Consider the following 24,794-nt stretch of genomic DNA (forward strand, 5'->3'; position numbering starts at 1 on the left):
TCATCACATCTCCAGCCCAGGCCAAGGATTTTGTCTCAGTCACTAGGAAAATCCTTAGAGAAAGCCCAAGATCCCAGGTCTCCTGTGGGACCAAAATATCACTGATGGGACAGACGTGGGCCAGTTGCGCGGGAGAGAGGAACGCTTCCAACTTGACTTTTCATCACTAGAACAACTTCTATGATGTGCGTCTTTCATCCTTCCTTCTGCTCTGCCCTGTGCTGATTGTCCAGGTTAACTGTTCAGAGGGCAGACATGGGCCTCCTGCAGGCTCAGCCTCAGCCCTGAGCCATCTCCAGGGCCCAGCTCAGGAGCTGGGGTCTGCATCCCTTTGCTGTTGTGATTTTGGCTAATTCTGAGACCCCGCCAGCAACTTCTACTCCCCTCTGCATCCTGAGTTCCCCTCTTGCTCTGTCCTGCCCAGTCCCCCTGCCCAGGTCTCTGTCAGATTCACCATCCTCGTCTATGTCTGGTCATCTCTTGTCCATGGTGCCCTGCCTAACTAAGTACAGCCAGTCCGGTGATACTACATAAAGTGTACTTTGGCAAACTACCGCCCCTCCTCTTCAGTGGTCAGGTCTGGGTTCAGAATCTGGGACCTGGGGCTGTGCAGAAGCTGGGAGCTCAGCCTTGGCATCCACCTGATCTCTGGGCTCTGTCCTCCTGGCATGCACTGAGGAACTCTGGCTGACAGGCTATTCTCTGGGCTTCCCAGGGCAGCAGTTTTTTAAAACATGTACTCATTTCCAGATAGTCTTTTTCCAGGAAAAATATGAAGCTCCTTAGTGGGAGAAAACGCACCTTTGTTGAGCATCTACTATGTGCCAGGCACAGGGCTAGGCTGTCAGAGTGCAGTCAATTTGTTTATTTGGACAGGAAGGGTGTGGCGCTCACTTGGGAAGCACAGCTCTGGCAACAAAAGAACATTTTGTCCCAGTTAGAGAATGGCCTCCTCTTCCTGAAACCCAAGTACCAGGGAAAAGGAGAGGCAGGCTGTGTTAGCACTTAGGAAGGCACTGAGCTTGAACTCAAAGGTTGTGAGAATCCATTCACCACATGCATTTTTAAAATTATGAATTTAGCCCAACTTTTCTCAGCACCTTCTGTGTGCCAAGCACTGTGCCGGCTCCTATAATATTAAATAGAAGGCCAATTTTGAATGCAGGGCGGGGTGGCCAGCGAAGGATGCCTGCATTCTCCTAGAGGACCTTTCAGGCTGCACTCTTGGCTCAAGAGTAAGACAAGCAACCTGGAAACTTATATCCTCCTGTGCTTCAATCTCCCCATCAGTACAATGGGTGCTCAGGGTGCCCAAGGGCTCTCCCACCCCTGGCGTCCTGTAGGCAGAACATCTGTGGACATTAAGAAGCCAAGAACTGCAGGCTGGGTCTGTGTGCCCTCTGCCAGCCACTGAACACTGCTCTGATATTCAAAGGAGCATCTTCAGAACTCAGAAGTCAAAAATCACATTCTCCAGAGTCTCTGAGAGGCAATGCCTGAGCTTAGGGGAATGTTAAATTTCCAGTATTTCCTGCAAAAGAGGAAGAAGCGCCGATAGGCAAAGCCCGAGGGGTGGCCTTGGAGGGACAGGGCTGTCTCTCCCAAGGAAGGAATAAAGAAGTCCAAATTAGTCATGTTGTATTACTTCTTTTTATGGCAATGCTCTGAAAGTCTGCAAATGTCAGCATGTTAATTTACTGTCACTCAGTGATATTATTTCATCCTTTCAAAAATGTGTTTCTTGCATTTTCAGTAGCATACTCCAAGTGTTCTCCATCTCAAAGTTTCTATAGATAGTGCGACTACTTTCACTCTGACCGTTGCCAAAATGTAGAAATTCATCGTTGACTGCAGCCACATATACGTTACAAGTGGAGCTGGGACTCGGGTTTCCTGCTTACAGAAACCGGGGGAGAGGTCTGAATTTTCTCTGTGTTCTTGTTCTATCACCTCTTGTCCTCCAAAAGTGCTCTGTGGTTTCTCTCTCAAGGCACGTGCAGAGATAAATTTCATAGAGAGATGTTAAGCCATCAGTCACGGCTGAGTTTGTATATGAAGTCGGAACCCTCCCTGTCTGCGAGCCCAGCCCCCTCCACCCCAATGATTCTCCTATGGTGGCAAACTTATTTCAAAAATTCTGATGAAACACTTTGTAAATTTTGTTATTCTGTGATGATAATAAATCATTATAGCCTTAAACACTTCTCTAGCTTGGAGCCTCAGTCACAAATTATCTTGTCATTCTGACCAAAACATTCTCCAAAAAAGCTTGACAAGTGCTAAAACCCAGAACATGAAACCATGTGTTGTTGTGAAAGCAAGATTCAGAAATGTCAATTAATTAGATTAAGAGGCTACTTTTAGCTTTACCCGTGTTGCCAAATAACCCTTAAAATATGCATAGCAGTGGAAATCTACCTCCGCGGTACAGTACTTCTGTGCTGAGGGAAGACAATGGCTCGGACTAATGGACAAAATTGTTGTATCTGTCAGTCAGCTGCAAAGAATGATCTAGAAGCAAATGTCTTGCTTCTTTTTCCACAATGTGATTTCACGAGCTGGGTAAACGCTACCATTTATGAATTCGAAGAGTTCCCCCTCCCACTCCACCTCTTAAAAATCATACACAGATCAAGAAGAAAAAGTCAAGTCGTTTTCATATGTCTTTACTAGTAAGATAGGTTTTTAATGTCTTTCTGTGCTTTTTTTTAAAAATTTGCATTTGCATTTTGAAGTTCACTTTGTAAAAAAAAATATATACCGTGGAGAAATTATTTAAATGTTTTTTTATCCCTGTTTCTTGAAAATCTTATCTTTAAACAATCTATATCCTCAATTTTATTTATGCCATAAACTGTTCCTATATTTTAATGGTCTGTTTGCTTTAAAAGGGGTTGTTGGTTTTAATAGCTCAGTTGCTATCTTTGTAAACTAAACTCCTTCTGACGAAATTCGAGCAGATCATCTCTGCCTGTGAGTGGAAGGCACATTCCAACCCCTGAAAAGGAAATTTAAGCCAAATAAATGTTCTGCCCAAATTAAAATACATAAAATGAATAGTTAACTCGGACAAGAGCTGATGGACGCAACAGTTGGGCTGCGGACATGTGGGTGTTGAGAGTGCTGACTGCCAGGCAGGACCTCAGGAGAGAAAACCCAGATGAAACTAATTTCCTGTAACCCCCTTTGTCCATTCCTCAGGACTAATTGATGGCAGTGCTGGCATGGACATCTTGGGTGAGCAGAAATGACCAGGGCAGACAGCATCGTGAAGGGTGGTGTGGGTCTCTGCCCTGCCGGGGTCTGAAGATGGCTGGCTCAGAATTGCAGCCTCCGAGCCAGGACTTGGAGGTCCCGGAGGACAGGGACAGGAAACTCTCCTCCAAATTCTCAAGGCCGTTGAACCCACCTTGATTATATTAGAATCCATGTGGATTCTGGCACTAATTTTAGGACAGGTCCTTTTCATGGAGGAAGGACAAAGAAATGGCAGGGGGTGGGGAGTGTGGGCACTGGATGAGAATCCTATGAAGCTTTGCAAAGCTGCATGGAGCTGTGGCAGCAGCCCCTCTCCTCTTGGCATTCATAACCTCGCCACCCGCTGCCCACGGCTGCCCCCCAGCAGCGAGCACGAGGAGCTGCGAAGGCATGAAGGAAAGCTGCCTTCTCCCCAGCTGGAGTGCCCCCATCCTGCTGGTCAGGGCAAGATGTGCCCTGTGGCAAGGGGGGGACTTATTGGGGGAGGGACTTCCTGCATGGGGCCACTTCCTGCATGATGTCATTTTGTGTGGGGCCAAGAGAGGGGGGACAGTGTGCCCTGCAGCAGGCTTCCAGGTTTCCATGTCTCACAGATCCTGTGGGTCCCCCCGACTCCTCACATCCCCACCCCTCTCAGCCAGTCCCACTGTTTCTAGCTAGCAATGAGGCAATTAATGAGCTGTATAGAAGCCCTAAGTTATCTCTGGAACTAGATGGGTAATAAACACATAAATAAGTAAATAATTAAATAACTAAATAAAATAAAACGGATGAGTGAGGCACCAGAGCTCTAGTCTCCATGGAATGAGTTGTACAGGGTAGCAGAATCAGTGGGGGAGGAGGGGGAGGCCCATAGTTCCAGCCTTGGCTCTGCCACTGACATGAAGTGTGTGACCTTGGGCAAGTCACTCCTCCTTGCTGGGAGCTCTCCCACCCGATCAAAGACCTCATGTAGAATAGGTGCCAATAGGAGTGCAGTGGGGAGATGGGAGCATGAATGGTTTAAATGCAGCAGGAGGCAGGGGTATCCATATGGCCTCACATTCCTTCATCTTCCCGGTCTGCATCTGGCCAAAACCTTCCTCCTGCAAGCCCTATGATTGTGGGGACATATTCCACCTGTGCACAGGGACGCCACCCTCAGCCAGTGACAGGCAGGAGGTGGTGGACCATCAGCTGCCTTATCCTGGGGTGGGGCCACTCAAAGATGAGAGTTTCCTGCACAAACCTACAGAGGTTCCTGGGGACCAAGTACCAGTGGCCTACCGTGGCAGCTTGCTCCTTAATGCATTGGGAATTAGCTTCCTTTTTTCCCCCATCTGCCTCCTCCTCCCTCCTATCTGAACGTTCCAGGCTCCCTTGTCAAATGAACTACCTGCCCTCAAATCCTCACCTCAGTCCCGCCTGTGGGAGAGCCCAGCCTACAAGACAGATAGGGAGGAGCAGGGCCCAGGGCCAGCCAGAGAGCGGATGTCCTGTCTAAAATGGGCGGCTGCTGCCCGGTTCCAGCCACCTGCCGTCATGCAGGAATGTGGCATCTGGAGATGCCAGAAATCTCACTGTTGTATGAAATCTCCCAATCTTCAAAGTTTAGCAATGAATTCAAGTTTTGTGGGTTTTTCTTTTTTTTATTTTAAGCAGTGTGGCTCAAGCCAAACAAATCGGCAGGTCATATTCCGTCCATGGGTCACATTTTGCAACCTGTGCCAGGTAAAATATTCATTGTGCAGTTCAGGTGCCAGAGACAGGGCCAGTCAACGAAGGTTCCTCTTTCTAGTAAATTCTGGTCTGCAGCCATAACAGGGTATAGGAAGTCATGATCAAAAGGACCAGCAGTTTTTGGGCAGAGAGGCCCACTCTGACTGTGGGGTAGGGGTCCCCAGCTATACCTTGTGGAAAGAGTGGCCAGGAGGTTCTCAAGGTCAGCATGGCCCACCTTGTACACTTCTGGCCCAAGGAGGAGGAGACACTGCCTGCCCCATTAGGAGAACCTGCTCCCAGTGGGTCACAAAAATCCCATAGCCGGCTGGGTGCAGTGGCTCATGCCTGTAATCCTAGCACTTTGGGAGGCTGAGGGGGGTGGATTACCTGAGGTCAGGAGTTCGAGATCAGCCTGGCCAACATGGTGAAACCCCGTCTCTACTAAAAATACGAAAATTAGCCGGGCATGGTGGTCCATACCTGTAATCCCAGCTACTCAGGAGGCTGAGGCAGGAGAATCACTTGAACCTGGGAGGCGGAGGTTGCAGTGAGCCAAAATTGCACCATTGCACTCCAGCCTGGGCAATAAGAACAAAACTCTGTCTCAAAAAAAAAAGAAAGAAAGAAAGAAAGAAAGAAAGAAAGAAAGAAAGAAAGAAAGAAAGAAAGAAAGAAAAAGAAAAGAAAAGAAAAGAAAAGAAAATCCCATACCTTGGTTTCTCATCAGGATTCTCCCTATTGTAAATTGAAGTCCTTGAATCAGGGGTGCCACTCCTTGAGGAATTTGAGAAGGTCATACTAGGGCTCATTCCCCCTTTAGCAAACTGAGGCCAGACATTATTCGAGATGCACAGAGAATTACCTACCAGCCCTTTGCATCCTGGACTGGAACCCTAAACATATGGCTTGAACCTGACCTTCAGGCAGAGCCAGGCCTGCTGCTCTGGGCCTGAAAGCAGGTGGGAACACACCTGCTGTCACTATTGTGAAAGGAAGCCCCTTTCCCCTGAAGGTTGCTGAGCCACACAAGGGTGGGTCACCCACAAAGGGAAAAGTGCCTGAGTCCAAGGCAGAGTCAGAGCGAGGTGGGGTGCTGAGAAGGGTGGAGGGGCAGGTTCCTGGTGACATCACTGAGCACCCATGTCCAGTTGGACCTGAAGCCCCTTATCCTAGATTGCAGCCACATGAGCCCAAATCCCTTCCTTTGCTTAAGATCCTGAGCAAATTCCTGCTGACAGCATCTTGACAAGCACCCCTGGCCCCCGAGCCTGGAGAAGAACAGGTGTCCTGTGAGTTACAGGTTCTGCAGGGCAGTGGAGAGCAGTGTTTGTTAACTGGGATCCACCATGAAGGCCTAGAGGTGGACTTCAGGGAGCCCATGTCCCCCTACACTTAAGCATCTTAAGCAACACTTAAGTGGTGCTTGCATCCACTTTCTCCTGAGGAGAGAGACTGTATCTCTCAAAGGGCCTGCAACCCCTAAAAGGTCAAGAAACTGGTATACCCAGCCTGGTCAACATAACAAGACCCCGTTTCTACCAAAAAATAAAAGGATTAGCTGGGTATGGTGGTGCATGGCTGTGGTCCCAGCTACTAGGGAGGGTGAGGCAGGAGGATGACTTGAACCCAGGATTTCAAGGCTGCGGTAAGCTATGATTGCACTACTTGAAGTCCTTGAATCAGGGGCGCCACTCCCTGAGGAATCTGACAAGTTCACACTGGGACTTATTCCCCCTTTGGCAAATTGAGGCCAGAAATTATTCAAGATGCACAAAGATTCACCTACGAGCCCATTAACAGGACCCTTTTCATCCCAGACCATAACCCTAAACACACGACTTGAACCTGACCTTCAGGCAGAGCCAGGAAGGCAACAGAGCAACACCCTGTCTCCAAAAAGAAAAAAAGTTGTGGTATAAAGTTCTAATAAATCCCCATCTGAGACACACTGGAATAGAATAAAATGCATTTATCTCTAAAATGGTAATGGTGATATTTTGCTTTGGACGATTCAAAAGGCACTCCCTAGGATGTGACAAGTGACACCATGAGCCTCACCATCTCAAAGCAGGGCCAGAGGGACATCTAGGGACGAAGCCCCTGTGGTTTCCACCAAGGAGAGGGCCAGCCCTCCAAAGCCCTCCCCTCTCTGCAAGCTCAAGTGGCATCCATCCTTCACAGTCCACCTCGGGCCCTGTCCGGCCCAAGGAAGTGCTCCTGGCCGGCCCACTTCAAGTTTCAGGGTTTGAGCCTTGCAATTTCACTTTGTTTTCTGCCCAATCGTGTTCTTCATTCACTGCGTGTTGTCATTGACTTGGCATGATTGTTGACTACATACATGTCTCCTCTCTCCAGCTTGACTCAAAACTTATGAAAGGCCAAGGCAGGTCTTAGGAATTTTCTTCTTGTTCTTGATGACAACACAGGGCCTGAGGGCCTTCTCTCGGCCTGCACAGATGAGATGAGAGCTCATCCTTGCCTGAGAATTGTGCAGGGTCCAGGAGACTGACCTGGGCCCTCACATGTCTTGGGGGAAAGCTCCTCAGACCCTCTCTCAGAACAAAACCATAGGCCCTCCATGTTCAAATGGGCCATGGCGCTCAAGTCCCTTGCAGGCCCTGCCCTCACTCATTCTCTAGAAGTCTGGAAGCCCCCTCCATCCCCCACCACTCCTTCCCCTACCGTGTCCCCAGAGCCTCCATCGGGCCCAAGCACAAGGCACCATCTCCTCAGCATCTCCTTCTTTCCCCTGCCCCCACTCCATCCACCCTTCCCTCATTTCTTGGCTGCTAGAAAGAGAGGGAAGGGTCTTTCTGGTGGGTGCCTCATGTCTCTGGCTTTTAGTTCCATTTAGGAGAATAAGCCCATTTTTTTTTCCTGGACTTCAGAAGCTTTTTGTCCCCACTCGCCCTTTGGAAGGGAGTCACATAGGGGTGAGGGTAGAGGGCACTTAGAGAGCAGAGGCTGTGGCCAGGATTTCAGAGCACCTTCTCCTTTGGGATCATTGCCAAGCACTATGCTGAGCTTGTTGAGAATGGGGATATTGAAAACATTTGAGAAAGCTGAGATGAGAAGCCGGAGAGAGCAGAGTGAAGGTAGGGGTCATCTGTTCAATGGTCACACCTTTGACAAGTGCAGTAAGAAGGCAGGTGATATGGTTTGACTGTGTCCCCACCCAAATCTCATCTTGAATTGTAGCTCCCATAATCCCCACTTGTCATGAGAGGGTCCTGGTGGGAGGTAATTGAATCATGGGGGTGGGTCTTTCCCATGCTGTTCTTGTGATAGTGAATAAGTCTCACGAGATTTGATGGTTTTATAAATGGGAGTTCCCCTGCCCATGCTGTCTTGCCTGCCACCATGTAAGATGTGCCTTTGCTCCTCCTTCATCTTCCTCCATGACCGTGAGACCTCCCCAACCATGTGGAACTGTGAGTCCATTAAACCTCTTTCCTTTATAAATTACCCAGTCTTGGGTATGTCTTTATTAGCAGTGTGCTCTCTTTCTCCCTGGGACCACCCACTGATGCAGTACCCCCAGGAAAATCTGGGTTGGCACGGTGCCTCTCATGAAACCAGAGCCCCAGGAGACCCAAGCCCTAGTCTCACTGAAACACAAGAGCCAAATGTCAAACTCCTTCCAGAACCATGGCCCTTTTGGAGACAGGGGCTGGGAGGGTTGGGTAAGGCTGTCACTGGGTGGATGCTCCGTATTTCTAAAGCTTCTGAAAACAGAAGCCTGGCTGATCTTCCTGATTGACACAGTGGGGCCCAGGCCAGGCCACTGATCCCCCAATACTCATCTACGAACGGGCATCACAGAGATTACAGCCCTCCTCCCTCCTAGGATGGCTGGGGAGAAAGATACAAAAAGAAAGTAGTGAGGTGAGCTTGTGCCACCCGAGAAGAATATCAGGACATGACTCCTTGGGTTGAAAGCAATGTGGGAGAAGGCCTCTGCTTTCTTGGGTTGCCAAAATATAAGGAAGGACCTCCTGTACAATCTTGGCTGGAAGGCTTGCTAGAGAGATGAGCTCTGAGTCTTATCTTTACGGCTGCCTCCCCGGGCAAATCCATCCATGTGCCATTTCAACACAGGGAGGGGAAAATTCCTGAGACCCCAGTTCAACAGACACAGTCTCTTGTACCCCAAGCTCAGCGCCCACTAGAGAGAGGGTGGGTTGGGCAAAGCGAGGTCCCCACAGGTGCTATCCCCAGTAACCTCAGCTGCACGGAGCAGCCCCTGCTGCCCAGCAGGTCCACACATTGCAGGAAAGCCGCCTTCCTCTATCTCCAGCCACATGCACTTCTTCCTGAGGGCTGTCATAGCAGCCCTTCAAACTCATTTGACTGGGTTGCAGCTCATCACACTGTCACCAACTCAGTTTTCATTAGGCGGCTGCTTCTCTGTTAGCCTAGCCAAGCAGAAGAACTCAAACACATGCACAAATTAAATCGACATCCAAACTCCACCAATATACAAAGCAATTTAAATGATATTCATTAGAGCAATGACAAGCCCTGATGAGGCTTTCAGGAGCTGGGTCCTTCAGCTTTTGCCGACTCGGTTTCATGGTCACTGAGGCGGAACTCCGGCGACCGTACCTCCATTTTTTTTAAGCTAAGAAAATGACTCCTTCCCGACAGACACACCTATCTCATTCTCTCTCTTTTCCTCCCAGCTGTCTCTTGGTTCAAGTTTACCCAGCCCTGGTTTCTGGACACAGGTATGGCCACGGACAAGAGAGTCACATAAAGGAAATAAAAAGCAGCCACACTGACTTCTTTTTTCCATAAATGCTCCAATTAAAACAGATTTCAGTTTCTCATAATTTCATTTCACTTGGCCTGGGAGATCTCTAACTCACAATTATGACGGTCATAAATGTGTCCCTGGATTCCTGCTGTGGAAGAAAAAAATGAAAGTGAAATGTTGAAATGCAGTAATTTAAAAACTTAGCCCCCCCAGATTTAAGAAGTCATTTCCAAAGTCCCATTTATGTATTTTAATTTTTAAAAAGAAAGCAGGATGGCCTCCCCAGCTGATGCCTGGGGCTTCAAAGGCCAGGACAGAGGCCTAATGGGGTCTGCAGTGGTGCCTGGGCAGGGAGTCCCAGTACCCCCGCATGGAGGCTGACAGCCACGCCAGCCACGGAGCCAAGTCTGTCTCCAAGTCATTGGGTGCAAAGAACAGCACAGGGACCACCTGATTCATCACTGACTAAGGGCAGAGCAAGGTCACGACTACATCCATCAGATCTGTGGGCTTTGGAGTTTGCAGCCTAGATCATATCCACAGCAGGGAGAATGAGCTGCAACTTCATACACCGATGCCTGTACTTCTGTTTATAATTTTATGCTCAAGGTTAATTATGTGTGTCCTTGGCTTTGATCAGAGATATTAGTATGTGAGAATGTTGCCTGTGCCCATATTGGCAGGATAAGGATTTTTAGAAATACCCATTAACTGGAAACACACTTACATCACTGAGATGTGAGCTCTTACCCAGGAAACTGACTTGTAAATCATGGTATAGAAAGCATTGTCCAATGTCCAATGGAAATTTGTTGGTTTGTTTGTTTTTGAGACATCACAATCTGCAGCCTCAAACTCCTGGGCTCAAGAGATTCTCCCAGTCCTGCCTCCCAAGTACCTGGGATTACAGGTGCACGCCACCATGCTCAGCTAATTTTTATTTTTTATTTTTTGTAGAGACAGGGTCTCACTATGTGGCCCAGGTTGGTCACTATGTTGCCCCTGGCCTCAAGTGATTCTCCCACTTCAGCCTCCCAAAGGGCTGCAATTACGGGCTTGGGCCACTGTGCCTGGCCTTCCAAAGGAACTTTCTATGATGATGGGAATGCTCCGTGTCTGCTGTCCAAAGAGTAGCTGCTAGTCACATGTGGTTAGTATGATTGACTGATGAACTAAATTTTAATTTAATTTAAATCTGGATAGCCATATGTGGCTAGTGTCTACTATATTGGACAGCACAGGTTAGAAGGTAAGTAAATGTATCCTACTTCCTGAGTTGGCTAATTGTGGATGTTAATCTCTGGAAAAGGATCACCTTTCTTATCACCTTAATCATCAGGAATGATTTATTAAGAATATATTGGTACCTGACATTATACAAAGGTTGCAGAAAAGCAGTGTCTCTGATCTGCTATCATTAGAATTTAATTCTTTTAAAACCTGGATTTTTGGACCAGAGGTGGGGCACTGACACCCCAACGCTGAGCCTCCAGAAGCCGTGGACTTATCTAAGTTACCCCTGGTGTCCACAGCAGTACCAAGACTGAGTCATCATTAGACTGCCTGGTATGGCTCCAGCCTTCATGGACTGTCAGGCCGCTAACCAACAATTTGGCTAATCTATTGTCTTGGCAGGGCAGGGGATGTAGTTCTGAATCATCCAGCGCTTTGGGATGCAGGCCCTTGGAACCATGAAAGCCCACCAGTTCCAGGGTTCGCTGGCCTTTAAAATCCTCCTGGGGGTTGCCTCCTGTCAAATCCTTAGGGACAGAAAAATGGTGCCCATGAGTCAAACAGCATCTCCCTCTGGCTTGTGGAAACTCAATGGAGTGCGAGAAAAATAAGCAAACTCCCTGGAAACAAAACCCTGGGTTTGATCGCTGCTCTGCAGTGACACCCGGAATCCAGCTCTCGGCTGCAACAAAGCTGCCACACGGCACGCGGGAAGGTGAGGTCAGTTCTGTCACAGAGGAGCTTGTCTTCCCTGAAGCTTTATGCTAAGACAGAGCGCTGAAGCCCTACCCAAATGAGCCAGATTATTTCCAGAGCTAACTATAGTGTATTTTGCAGAGGCCGGTGAGCCCTGGCACTGAATGGAGGTCCAAGCCTGAGCACCTTTTCTGTGTTTTCTGAGGTCAGCTGAATGCTGAAAGGCATCCACCAGCACAGGGTCCCAGGGGGAAATGTATGTTCAGGCTGCCTTTGCCAAAGATTACACATGCTCACTAATAAATCCCCAGGGAGAAAGAAGGCTCCTGTTTCCATTACCAAAAGAATAACTATCTGGCAGAGTAAAGATGGTAATTTCTCCATTAGCTAAGACGATAATAGCTATTATCGTCTAAAGTTAAAGTATTTATTATTAAAGAGCGGTGTTGGAGTTTGCATGTTTTCAGTGGTATGATTGCTTCCTCTAATACAAAGTGTATTATTTTCCTGCTAAATAGTCAACAGAATAAAACGCAATTGCAATTTTCCAATCTCAAAAGGACTGTGGCAGATGAATTTGAAAAAACAATCATTGGATTTATTTAAAAAAAATTTTATTATTAGATGACTTGGAAATGTCTAAAGATGATAGTTTTCATCCCGGACTTGTTCGATGCAGCCTGGCTTCCCGTCAGCTCCTGTCTCTCTGCCACTCACGGGTTTCTGTCTTCAGAATTCTGCTTCCCCAAGATGGAGCTGGACGGCTTAGAGGGCCTTTTTTCCTCTCTAAGTATTTTGTCACCACGTCTGTGGAACTGTAGGTGGCCAGAGGCTGGGGATCAGTGAAGTCACCTAGCTGGAATGGTCTGAACTTGAGGAAGGAACCACAGAGACTGCCGCCCTGAACTCAGCTGGGAAGGCTGTGGACACACAACCTCTGTCTGAGCACAGGGCAGAGAAGGGCCTGTTTGGTGGTTATCAATATATATATTTTTTCCTTTTGCGGAATGAAAATAGAATAGAGATGCCAGGGAGATTGGGTCCTCATCATAACCAACCCTCTCTAACTTACATGTAAGGATTTTGGTTAATTATAGAATTCTTGCTGCCTAAAACTTAAAGATACATCACTGATATTTTTGCTAAATGTTGACTGCAGCGAATTGCTAAGATGTGGCATATTGATTTCTTGTTGTGAAGTGAGCTGTTCAAGCTCCATTTAAGATTTTCATCTTGCATGTAGCCCTGAGCACATCATAGCACCATAAATTAGTTAAATTGCACATTTATCACAAATGTTATTTTAAGATACTGCGTACATGTGATGGTCGGAAGATATACAGTAGGACTGCAGCAAGCCGGGGCTTGGGCGGGGTGAGGTCAGGGTCACCTGCGCACCTGTGATTAAAACCTCCCTCCCTTGGCAACATCCCCCCTCCTCCCTGCACCCATTTAAAGGCCTGACTTGGGCGACCAATGCCTTCCTGCATTCACTCTCTCGCAACAGGAACCGCAGAACAGGAGCACTACGACAGACACGGAGTGCGACTTTACATCTTCCTGTCTTATCTCAGGGAAACCAGGGCCATTCTGGGCTGGGGTGAAAGGTTCTTCCGGACAGTGGCCCAATCTTTAGCCAGGCAAAGGTTTGGTAACCTCAGGAAAAAATGGCCCTGAATTTCCAAGTAGGGGGAGACCTCAACTAGCCATACCCGCCATGCTGCCTGGTTCATGGGGTTGTTATTATGCCAGGTGAGGTTTGCATTCATGCCTGGAGCCCTACTGCCCAATTCTGATGTTTCTCTAGAGGTAAAATTAGTTCATGGACCCCCACGAATATGAGCAGTCCTTTCCTGGCTAAACGCCCAAGGTGTCAAACAAGCGGGAGAACCTGCGGCCTACCTTGGCTTGTAAATCCTCACACCGACCCCCAAATTGGAAAGCCCTGAAGACGATCCTGGGAGTGGGGTGAGGAGATGGGCAAAGTGTGTCGAGTCCTCCCCAACTGTCAAGAGCGGGGTTCCACCATCACTCGTACAAATCCCATCTCCCTTCAAGCCACATGGGCCCTGGTGGTGATGGAAGTGTTGTCAGTTTAATCTGTTAGATGCAGGACTTTGGATTCTAATAAACCGATGCTATATTTAACCTGTGAAAAATTCAAGAGTGGAAATCTGGGCTCCAGGATGTGAAGATGCGGAAGGCACGGGAGGGAGGATGTCTCTGTCCCCTGAGACGCGTTCTGTGGGGAGCTGGTCCTGGAGGGAAACATATGTGTCCTTCAGCTCCTCCCAGGTAAAGGTCAGTAGGACAAAGAACAGGCCAGAAAAGAACCAGGGCCAGCCACAGAGAAGATGGGGCCTGGCACAGGCCCTGCACCAGGAGGGGAACCTGCTTTCTTCCCCGCCTGGCCGTAAAACCCACCTGTGTGCCCACATCCCAAGGCAAGAGCTTAGCTAACACAGCACTCTCTATTTGCCAAAAAACTCATTTTAAATTGTAGTGAGTTTCTCCCTAAAAACCCGGAGAAAGATGGAATGCCGAGAGAAAACAGAGTAGACAGAAAAATTTGGACTCCTCTTGAGAAAAAGGGGTAGGGATGAGCGGAAAAACCGTAGGCGTGTTGCCGAACATCTCTGAAAGGGCTTAATTTAAATTTTTAATAAAAGAGGTGTTTTTTTTTTTTTTAAGTTGAGGTGTTTTATGTATTACATGGATGTAATACATCTCTCATTTGTATAATTCTAGGTTAGGAGCTATGATTCTGCATAACTGCAAGAGTAGTTTGAATATAGTAATAAAGGTATTTTACAATTTTACATGATGTTCCCAGCGTTTTGTTGGCATGATTTGCCGGGGCTAATAAAAGCTTGTGATTATCATATAAATGCTCTCCCCCTCCTCCCGTGGATGGGTTCAGTCTCCTCCCACAACACCCCTGCCTGCTTATCTGTGGCTGTTTTAACACAGGAGGAAGAACCTTGGGACCCCAAAGTCTGTCTGACCCGATTGGTTCTGTTTCCCGCTGTTTGAAAATCCTGAGTCAACAGGAAGGAGTCACCCTTTCAAAGCTTTCTTTCCTATCAGCCTCCTTGACAACGCAGGGCCCTGAACCCCGTGCATCCAGAAGAGAGATCAAACCCCAGACCCCCATGCAGGTCACCAGGTGTGACCGGAAGCTCTGATCCTGGGGGTCTGGCAATATCCCTTCTGCACTGAGCATCTAACCTTATAGGCATATCTTCCTTTCTTGTGAATGTTTATTCTCGGTGCAGATCCTATTCGAGCTGCCTCTGAGTAAGTGCTCCCTGCTCTCCAAACGCCAAAGTTCACTAAAACTCCCCCTGATTTACGCACAGCTTCCGACTGCCAGCACCTGGCAGCCGCAGCAACCAGCTCCGTCATAAACAGATCGCATACAATTTAATTTTAATGTGCTCGTTAGTCGTAGCACATTTCAGACATAATTGTGAACGCAACACAAAATTATAGCAAAAAGACAATTTTAATGCTGCCGTAGAAAAAAGGGTTATATGAAGAGTCACATAATGGTGCTTCATTGTCAACAACCAAACAGGGCACAGAGTGTGTTACGGTGTCTGTGCTGTTTACATGCCAATATTTTATACAAAGGTTCTCATATGGTGTCAGCTGTCAGTTACTTCTGCAAATTAACTGCCAAAAATGGAGGAGAACAGAATCACTTGGAGAGCCGGTAACCACGGGTTACCTTTCATAAGCCTAAAGATAAAGCTGCAGTGTGGGATCTTGGGAGAATAATTAGGAAGAACAAAACAGAAAGTTACCAATTGAAATAGAAAGGCATCCTACAATATGGAATAGCAACCAAGAGGGCTTATAAATAAGTGAAAGAGGTTGGATCACAGAATGCCTCATGACTTTTAAGCAAAGTATTACAGTACAAACATTTTAAAGGCTTTATCAATGTTTAGGAAATACAGTACAAGTTCTTTTTTTTTTTGTTCTTTTTTTTTAACCTTTTCAAATAGACTTAACCCTTTGAGCACTGAGTTTATTTTGAGTGTTCTTTGATTTCTAATAAATACCTTTAAAAATCATGTGCAAAATAGTTCTGATGCCTGCCAGGGATGTCTTTCCTGGTCTCGTTTATTCAGACTGCTCAAAACAAATGACAATATGATGCTAATAAATATGTATAATTTAAACATGAACCTCTATCAATATAGATGTACTGTATAGCAAAACAAACTATCATACTTTGCTTTCAGATAATGTTTCTGTATACTTTATAAATGCTATCTGTGGTATCTTCTGTATAATTTACAATGTTTGCATGTAAAAAACAAAACCCATAGACCTTAAAAAAAAGAAAAAAAGAAATATACACTATACATAGGCACGGCTTATGCCCAGAGCATAGCAGGTGCATAAAACACTGTTGCTATAAATGCAAGAAAAAGGTCATTTAACCACAATCACATTTTTTTCATAAGAGAGTCTGAAATCTATACAATATATACATCTATGTTTCAATGTGAAAATAATATTCTTTTAAATTTCAAGGCGTGTTATACCCCTGCAGACCTGCATAAATGGAGGTTCATATTATTCATTATAACTAAGCTGGTAAGGAGTTTAAAAAACAGAGCTTCATACATTATTATTATTTTATTTTATTTTTTAACCAAATTAATGCAAAAGTGCTTCAAAGTACTCAGAGTGCTAAAGATGAAAGGGTGAGAAATGCCAGCACACTCGAGTCTCATGGAAAAAGTGTGCCTGATTTCGTTATAAATGCTTAATTAAACTGTCTGTTAATGCATGCAGCTTGAAGCATCGGGAGGATGCTCACAACTAAATCCCGTTTACACAAAGTTCCAAACACTTACCACTGCATTTTAACCTTCATATTTTACCAGTAACAACAGCTGATTATGCACCTCTATTAAACACTGTACAGTTATACAAAACAGTCCAGCCCAGAGTGATTCTCTGCAGTTAAAATAAGAACATGTGCCAAGAACAACAAGTCAGAGGGGGCCTGAAGGTGCCTTCCACAGTTTCCCTCAAAGCAAACTGCAGTCCTTTCTATGAAAAGCAAATGCTACTGCTTCTCTAACTCAGAGACATACAGAAGGTGGTCTTCCGGAGATTTCCCGTGTGTTTTGCTAAGGTGAAGTTTAACAGCGTGCTTGCTGGCAAAGGTCCGATTGCAAAGTTTGCACTGATAGGAGGTCCCCAGGTCCTCCTCGGGGGAGGACGTCACCATTTTTTCTGACGGTGACTTGGTTTGTGCTATCTGACTGTTAATCTGTTCGGTGGACAGTTTGGATAAGTCCCGTAGCCGGAAGCCTAAGTGTGACTCTAGGTGACTGATGTACGTGGAAGGAGTCCTGATTTGGGACGCACAATCATTACAAAAGAAGACGGGGTGGCCAGTGTCCAAGTTTTTGAGGAACTTTGTTCCACCTGTCCTTCGAAGCTGGTATTTCACGTTGGCCAGCCAGTGGCTGATGGTGGTCATGGACAGCCCGGTGAACCTGGAGATATGCATCCGCTCCTGGGGGCTCAGGTCTGACATGATGTACTTCCCTTCTGAGGTCTGCCGGAGGCTGGCGGCAAACTGGGCCTGGAGGATCAGGAGGTGCTGGGGGTTCCAGTTTGACTGGCGGCCCTTCCTCTTCTGGGCAGGCGTCGACTCCTCAGCCTCCTCCAGAGTGGCCCCGTCAATGTCAGACTTCTCGGAGATGCTGGAAGGAGTGGAGGATTTTGACGTGTGGCTCTCTGTCAAGTTCTTCAGCATATCGGATATATCTGACAAGGCATTCTCGCGTAGCGGCGAGTTTGACATGAATGATACGACGGCAGATGTCTTTGCCGTTGTCACCGTGGATGAGGAGGTTGCCGGGGCTGTGGACGTGGGTGACAGAAGCACTGAACCCAAGGAGCAGCCTTTGTCACTCTTCCCTTTTGTCAAGTCTATGGGCTGGTCGTTGTTGACGTGGTAGAAATAGCGGTCGAGGTGGTCTGCCTTCTTGGACTGCAGGGGCGGCGGGGTGGCCACAGCGGCCTTCTCAGCCAGGCTGTTGCTCATCTTGAAAAGCATGCTCATGGGGTCCAGGGCAGGCAGGGAGGGCTTGGCGGCCTTGCCCAGGTGAATGTTCATGACTGACTGCAGGGCGCTCAAAGGGTTAACAAAAGGCTGTTCAGGTGGGTGGTCGGTGATGATGGCCGTGCTGCCACTCAAACTGCTGGCTAGGGGCTTCACCAGCTCCTTGCCATTCTCCACCGGCTCAGCGAGGGGGCTCCCATCCTTGCACCCATCCCGCGGGGGGCTGGGGCTGTTCTCCTGGCTTCGGAAGCCCCCATCGCTGGACGCCTCCATCTTGATGGGTTCCCCGACTTCGCTGCTACATGGGGAGGGAGTGGCCCGCTTGGGCGGGGAAAGCTTCCCATCCGGCTCCTTCATCTTCTCCTCCACTTTGGCAACTTTCTCAGTGACCTTTTTCACCAGCTCCTCCATGGCATGAAAGTTTGTCTTGGGCATGGGGGACGTCTGGCTGCTGGGTGGAGAGACCAGGGTCTGGTTTTTCGTCGGGGAGACAATCTCACTGTTGCCAAACATGGGTTTCAGGGGTGTGCTCTTCCCCGACGAGCCCAGGGACAACTTCATCATGTTGGGAAGTTGGTAGGCGGCATGGATGCTGGGATAGCCCCCCCAGCTAGGAGTGCCGTTCTGGGCCTTGTTGATTGCAGATGTCACTGTGTTTTCCAAGGATTTGAGGATATCGAGCCCCCCCTTGGGACTCTCTTCTAAGTCATTTTCAGTCAAGTAATGGTATTTGGAAGAGATGTCACACTTCTCCTCTTCTTCGCCAGGCTTGTCTTTTTGCTTAGGTTTCTCGTCAGTGACTGCTTTCTCCTTGTCGACTTCCTTCTTGACCTCCACATTCAGTTTTGGGGAGATGCTGGCAGGTGTATTGGAGGGGGACGTGAAGGTGGTGGCTGCCAGGGGCACGGACTGGACCTTCTCGTCCAGCAGGGTTGTGATGGTAGGTGTGACAGGCGTCTCCACAATGGGCTTCCCCTTTTTCATAGCAGAGTTGGTGACCTTGATGAAGTGGCCAGTGACCATCATGTGGGCAGTGAGCTCCTGCAGGGTGTCATGCGAGCTCCCACACTCCATGCACTTCAGGATCTGCGACTTCCGGGCCTCAAAGTGCCATGCATAGCTGGCCCCATTCTGGTGGCCGTACCGATTATTTGGCGTGATGTAAGGGTTGGAGTTCTTCTGAAGTGCATCGTTGGTGTCTGAGATGGTGGCTTTGGGGGTTCCACCTGTGGAATCCGGGGAGCTGGGGAGCTCCAGCTCCAGGGAAGCTTTCTTCCGAGTGGCAGGGATGATTTTGGCGGCGACAGGAGTGACGGGTTCCTTCAGAGGCACTTTTTGGTAGTGTTTTGTTTTGATCATATGGACACTCAAATCCTGCAGGGACTCAAAGGAGTGGCCACAGTACATGCACTTCAGCACCTTCTGGGCATCTTCCTTCCCTTCCATTTCCAGCAAGGAGCGTTTGCGAGGCTTGGACCAGCGCTTGGGGTTGTTGTTATCGGTCTCATGGTTGTCGTCGCGGTAATGCCCCGTCTCGTTCATGTGCACCGTCAACTCCACCAGGGTGTCGTAGGCAGCGCTGCAGTCCTTACAGCGGAACTTGCTGGCCCCCGTGAAGATGGAGCCATAGAGCTTGCTGCTCTGCCGGTACAGCTGAACGGTGCTGAAGAGGCTGGGCTCCGGGAGCATGCGGCTCTGTGACACCTGCTGCAGCGTCTTAGCCATGGCGCTCTGGTGCCAGTCGAAGCTCCCGCTGCCACAGCTGCTGCTGCTGCTACTGCTGCTGCTGCTGCTGCCGTTGTTCTTCTCCGAGGAGGGCTGGTGCAGGTTGAGGTTGAGGTTGGACCAGTAGGAGTTGGAGAGGAAGTTGTTGTACACGGCCTTCATCTGCTCCAGGCTATCCGACACAGTCGTGTCTTCCAGTGGGACCGTGACCTCCTTGGTCTCCTCTTCGTTCTTGATGGAGCCACTTTCAAAGTCAGCCATTCGGTCACTGGTCTCACTGATGTGTGACTCGCTGTCCATTTCGTGGCAGGAGAACTCGGCGGCCGGGGAGTTCTGGTAGCTGGGGCAGGCCCTGGCGAGCTCCTTCTCCGGGCACATGTACTTGGCCGAGGGCTCTCCATCCGCCGTATGCTCCTCTGGGTCTAAACCTTCGTCCACCAGGGCAGCAGCCTTTAACTCTTCGGAAACATAGGCTGCCATGATAACAGGTGGGAAAGAGAGACAGGTAGGGTGGAATGAAGAGAGAGAGGCAGAAGGAGAGAAAGAAAAAAAAAAGCATTAGTACGTGTTGATCTTACCTAGAATATGTTCTGGGCTCTCAGGAAAACACAGCAACCCAGATGGGTACATGTATTTGTAAAATTAAATAGTTAAAATGTGGTGTTTCTTTGGAGCAAAAAAAAAAAAAATCTGCTCTTCAAACATAATTTGCCACCTTATTCTTCTCAAGGGGCAACAGCTTGAAATTAAAACTAAATTTGAAATTAATGAAGCACATTCTGGAGGTGGCATTCATTTCTAAAGTAATAAATTACTTGTATCAACCTCAGAGACAGCAGTTCCTGTCTGTCAATTAATATGTCTTATGCTTCTCCTACCCCTAATGCATTTCTTAACAGACAGATTCACAATTTAAATTAAGCAAGCATTTTTTACTCATTACATTTTTGAGGCTCAATCTTTAATAAATATAAAGTATAAAAATATCAATAAAATTTTTACCAAGTAAAAACAAAAGTACGTCCATTGTAATAAGGGAAAAACAAGATTTTGTGGCTTTTTTTTTTTCTTTCTTCCTTCTGGAAAAGCAGGTCTCAGAAAAGCTTAGAGGTAGGTTTCCTGGCAGGGATAGGTGTGGGTTCGTTCCAGTTGAGAGGAAATACCCTGACCAGCTACCACCCAGCCCCCAGCCCTGTCCCCCATGTGAACACCCAGCCGTTCTCAGCCACCTGCGCACACACACTCTCCATGCAGAATTATGTCAGAACAAGTTCAGGAAAATTGGTATGCGGTGCTCATTCCTGGTGTATAAATATATACAAGACCTTCCAGTGGACCTTACAAATGTCAAAGTGTTTGCTCTTTAGACTACTTTGTCAATATTTACTCAGTATAAGCTTCATGGGCATCCAACAGAGATCCTGTCTTTCTGGAAGCGATGTAACTGGGATGTAAATCCAGCATGCATTCCCACGCAGGTGGAGGGCAGGCCACGCGCCTGCAGGTTCTGGAAGATGCACGTCCAGAGACGCAGAGCCCAGAGAATACTTGCGTTAATGCAACAGGGTGTTTTTTTTTGTTTTTGTTTTTTTTTTCATTCTCTTGCATTCGGTGACTTGGGTTATTCCTTACTGAACTGATCTGCCACTGCATACTGCATCAGGGTAGTTTTTTGGACAGTGAGGCGTGGCCAGCCCTGTGGCTAGGAACAATTTCAAGGTAAAGGAAAAGGGGAAATAAAGTGACTTTGTCCTGTCAGCTTCTAAATACTTGTTTGCTTCAAAAGGCCAGTGGGGAAGTGTGTTAAGTGGTTGGAACGTTGCAGTGCTAATTGCAAGGCTGATTTCTACAAAAAGCTCTCAAGAAAGGAAGGGAAGTTTTGTTTGTGGAATTGACTCCACCAGCTTTAAAGATTTGCCCCTGTTCCATTTCACATCAGAAAACAAACCAACAACAACAATAAACAAACAAACAAACAAAAACAGTGAAATGAGTCCCTTGAAGTCAAGCAGATAGGCCCCCCTCATTCCTTCCAGGACAGGTGTGATTCTTTTGCTCCTAAGCCCCCTACTTTGAGTGCCAAGATTCCTAAGCCAAGACACATGGAATCCCAACACTGACGTAATGTGAACTTGGATGGGAACTGCCCCAGGTACACACATCAGCTGCAGGGACGGGGATACTTCTGCTCATTTGCCAACTACTAAGCAAGAGTCTTGTCCAGGAGCCGTGGATGTTCTTTACAAATGACCAGAAGAGAGTGCCCTGCTGCAGTCAGCTGAGTGTGAAGTGCTGTGGGGAACCTCAAGTTTAAGGCCATGCACTTCGAGATGACAAATAAAGACAGCAAAAGCTCTGTTCCTAGGGCCAGGACCAAATGCTTAGGGAAATACGGCGCTGGCCAATGGAGGCTCCTGTGCTAGCCACAGTGAAGACTGTGAATGCATGTGTTCGAAAAGACTAGGAAAAGAAAAAAGAAGATATCTCACTCTCCCTCACCTGCCCCCTGACAGACTTCCTCGGTGTGCAGCACATTCTAGAAATCTGGACTCAAAACTCCAATGGAGTGGCAGGCCTGGAGGAAGAACAGCCGAGGTAGAATAACCAAGTGTCCCAATTTGCCTGGAGCTGTCCTGGTTTCAGCACTGAACGTCTTGCATCCTGGGAATTTACTCAGTCTTATGCAAACTGAAGGATGGCTTGTTACCCTAGCTGGGGCACACAGTATGACTGAGGTCAGAGCATCCAGGTGGGTCTGCAACCTCTCTTATAATCCTCTCGGGGAACAGCTGGAGCAGAGTAGGCTGGGTTTAGCTAGACACAGCCCACTGTCTGCAGAAGTGCACCAGGTGCGTGCATATATGATGTTTCCATAGTACGGTTTTATTGTAAACGGGGAAAGAGGAGGAAATCCCATGGCTGGTGTCCCTCCCACTGAGACTCAAGGAAATGCCCAGGCCTGTGTAGATGGGTGAAGATATCAAAGCCCCTTCTGTCCTGGATATGCCTCTTGGAGCCACAGTCTGCAATACAAACCCCACACCCTGGGGATTTTGCTCCTATTACAGTGGCTCCCATGAAATGAAGTCTGAGAGAGAAATGGCCCCACAGCAGCCACTACGAGAGGACACCAGCAGCCAGAAGCAGCAGAGCCAATAGTGGACATGAAAGAGTCCTCTGTGGGTGAACGCCACCAGGTGAGAGGGAAACCCAGGGGCTCTGCCAGCCCATATTCCACCCAGGGGCAATGCATCTCCCCATGGCCAGAGCCTTCCCCACCCCCACTGCACAAGCACCAACCCAGCCCAGGCCATCCGGAGCACCCCTCCCCAACACATGCACCATGAATGATATGACCAGCTCCTCTCCTGGGCTGGCCCACAACACGCTCTGATGTGCTTTGTAAACTACACAGCAGGGTCAGAATGTCATCAGTCTGATGACTGAGGAGGAAATTAATATGGAAAGAAAAGGCCAACCTCTCAACCTCCCTGGTGGAACAAGATCCAACTCAGAGGAGAATTAAAAGGCTCTGGTGCCAAGGAGAACTGGGTCCTGGAGAGACCTGGCCTCACCGCACACCCCACTCCTGACCATGTCATGGTTTCTGAGGGTTCTTACAAGCGCACACCCTCATGGCTGTGACGTGGGCCTCACTCCCTGTTCAAATGACCATTTTCTTTTCCGATCTGAAGGTGAGAAGTATTTCCTTAGGTGGAGCCTAAGACTTTTACCCATTGGTTCTCCCCTCCACATTAAAATAAAGGGAAGGGCTGGGCGCAGTGGCTCATTCCTGTAATCCCAGCACTTTGGGAGGCCAAGGCAGGCAGACTGCCTGAGCTCAGGAGTTTGAGACCACCTTGGGCAACATGGTAAAACCCCATCTCTACTAAAATACAAAAAAAATTAGCCAGACATGGTGGCACACGCCTGTAGTCCCAGTTACTCCAGAGGCTGAGGCAGGCGAATCACTTGAACCCGGGAGGTGGAGGTTGCAGTGAGCCATGACCCACCACTGCACTCTAGCCTGGGCAACAGAGCAAAATCCTATCTCCAAAAATAAATACATTAAAAAAAAGGGAAAATTCCCATCTTCCACCATGCTTTGCAATAATTTCACTACTCTGAGAATATTTATACTCTTGATTACTGAACTTTAAAAATGTTCTAGAAAATGGAAATGGACCCAGTGGAATGAGGGAACTAACGGATGAAAGGCACTCCACAAATACGCATCAAGCTGCCACAGGCACCAGGCAGGTTGCCGCACACTGTGCAGTGCAGAGCTTTGTTTCTCTAGGCCTCTATTTCCTTCTTTGAATGATACGGGGCACTTGAGTAATATTTGTAAGGTCCTTCCTCGGCTAAATGTCTATCATTTTATGGCCTTTCAGAGAAGGTAAAGAGCTGAGCTGTAAAGTCGCTTAATCTGGTTCATTCTCTGCAAACGCCAACCTCACCAGCACTCAGCAAGTGGAGTAGTTCCTCTGTGCTTTCTTCTCTAGACTGAGCTTGACACGCAAAGCCCCTGGCTGGATAGAACGAAGGGCTCTGGAAGCTGGCACAGCGAATGCCCTGGATCAGGCAAGGAGGGGAGGAAAGACTGGGTGTTCCCAGTCACTGTGCAGATGGTGAGAAGTCAACAGGGGTGTGGGGCAGGGCTGTCGAGAACCTCGTCCCCACCAGGCTGGCTTCAGTAGCCCAGGGGCAGGCACCGTCCACCGATTCAACCCGACAATGCATCACATGTGACCTTGGGAAATTCCGCTACTGTCTCCAACAGTATTTGAGAGTATTTAAATTCCTTGTTGCTACTTAACTTTCTGTGCATTCTTGCCTGAATTCTCTAAGGGAGGGAACCTTACATCCTTAGTCTTGCATGCAGTAGCTGAGCAATGGACAGCTGCTGCCTCATTTCAAGGAGGTGAGTGGGGGGTCATGTCCAGGAGCAAGGAGTTGTAACAGCCTTTCTTAACAGGATCCCCCATTCTCTCTGCGGCCTCCCACATGGGCCCAGTCCAGCCACTAGCATCTCTCACCCCATCCCCAACCAACTCCCTGACTCCAGCCCCAGCCCCTTTAATCTCATCTCCAAGCAGAAGCTGCTGAGATTAATATAGAATATCAGGCTGGTCATATCACCTCCCCATATAACACCCTCAGTAACTTCCCACTGGGCTCGGAAGAAGATCCAAATTCCTCAAAGCAGCCCTGAAGGAAGGGAGTCCTCCACCATTTGCCCGGTTCCCCTCCAGCCCCTCTCAGCTTCTGAGATGCACCAAGATCTCTCATTCCTTACTTTCTAGCACTGCCTCCTCTGCTGGAAACCCT

General features: G+C 48.1%; 1 protein-coding gene across 4 annotated transcripts in view; it reads right to left on the reverse strand.

Annotated features, from left to right (window-relative positions):
* The window catches only part of TSHZ3 (teashirt zinc finger homeobox 3), a 202,515-nt gene that overhangs the window by 111,345 nt on the left and 66,376 nt on the right, over positions 1–24,794 (reverse strand). For 3 of the 4 annotated variants that reach the window (XM_031004552.3, XM_055370670.2, XM_063701206.1), the window contains exon 3: positions 15,131–19,936. The exons of the other annotated variant lie outside the window; for it this stretch is intronic. In XM_031004552.3, the coding sequence (XP_030860412.1) occupies positions 16,731–19,936 (3,206 nt within the window). In that variant the 3' untranslated portion in view covers positions 15,131–16,730. Of the gene's footprint in view, positions 1–15,130; positions 19,937–24,794 lie in introns of those variants that run through there. 4 annotated transcript variants of the gene reach the window in all.

The sequence above is a fragment of the Gorilla gorilla genome, chromosome 20, assembly GCF_029281585.2.
Source record: "Gorilla gorilla gorilla isolate KB3781 chromosome 20, NHGRI_mGorGor1-v2.1_pri, whole genome shotgun sequence".
Taxonomy (NCBI): Eukaryota; Metazoa; Chordata; class Mammalia; order Primates; family Hominidae; genus Gorilla; species Gorilla gorilla.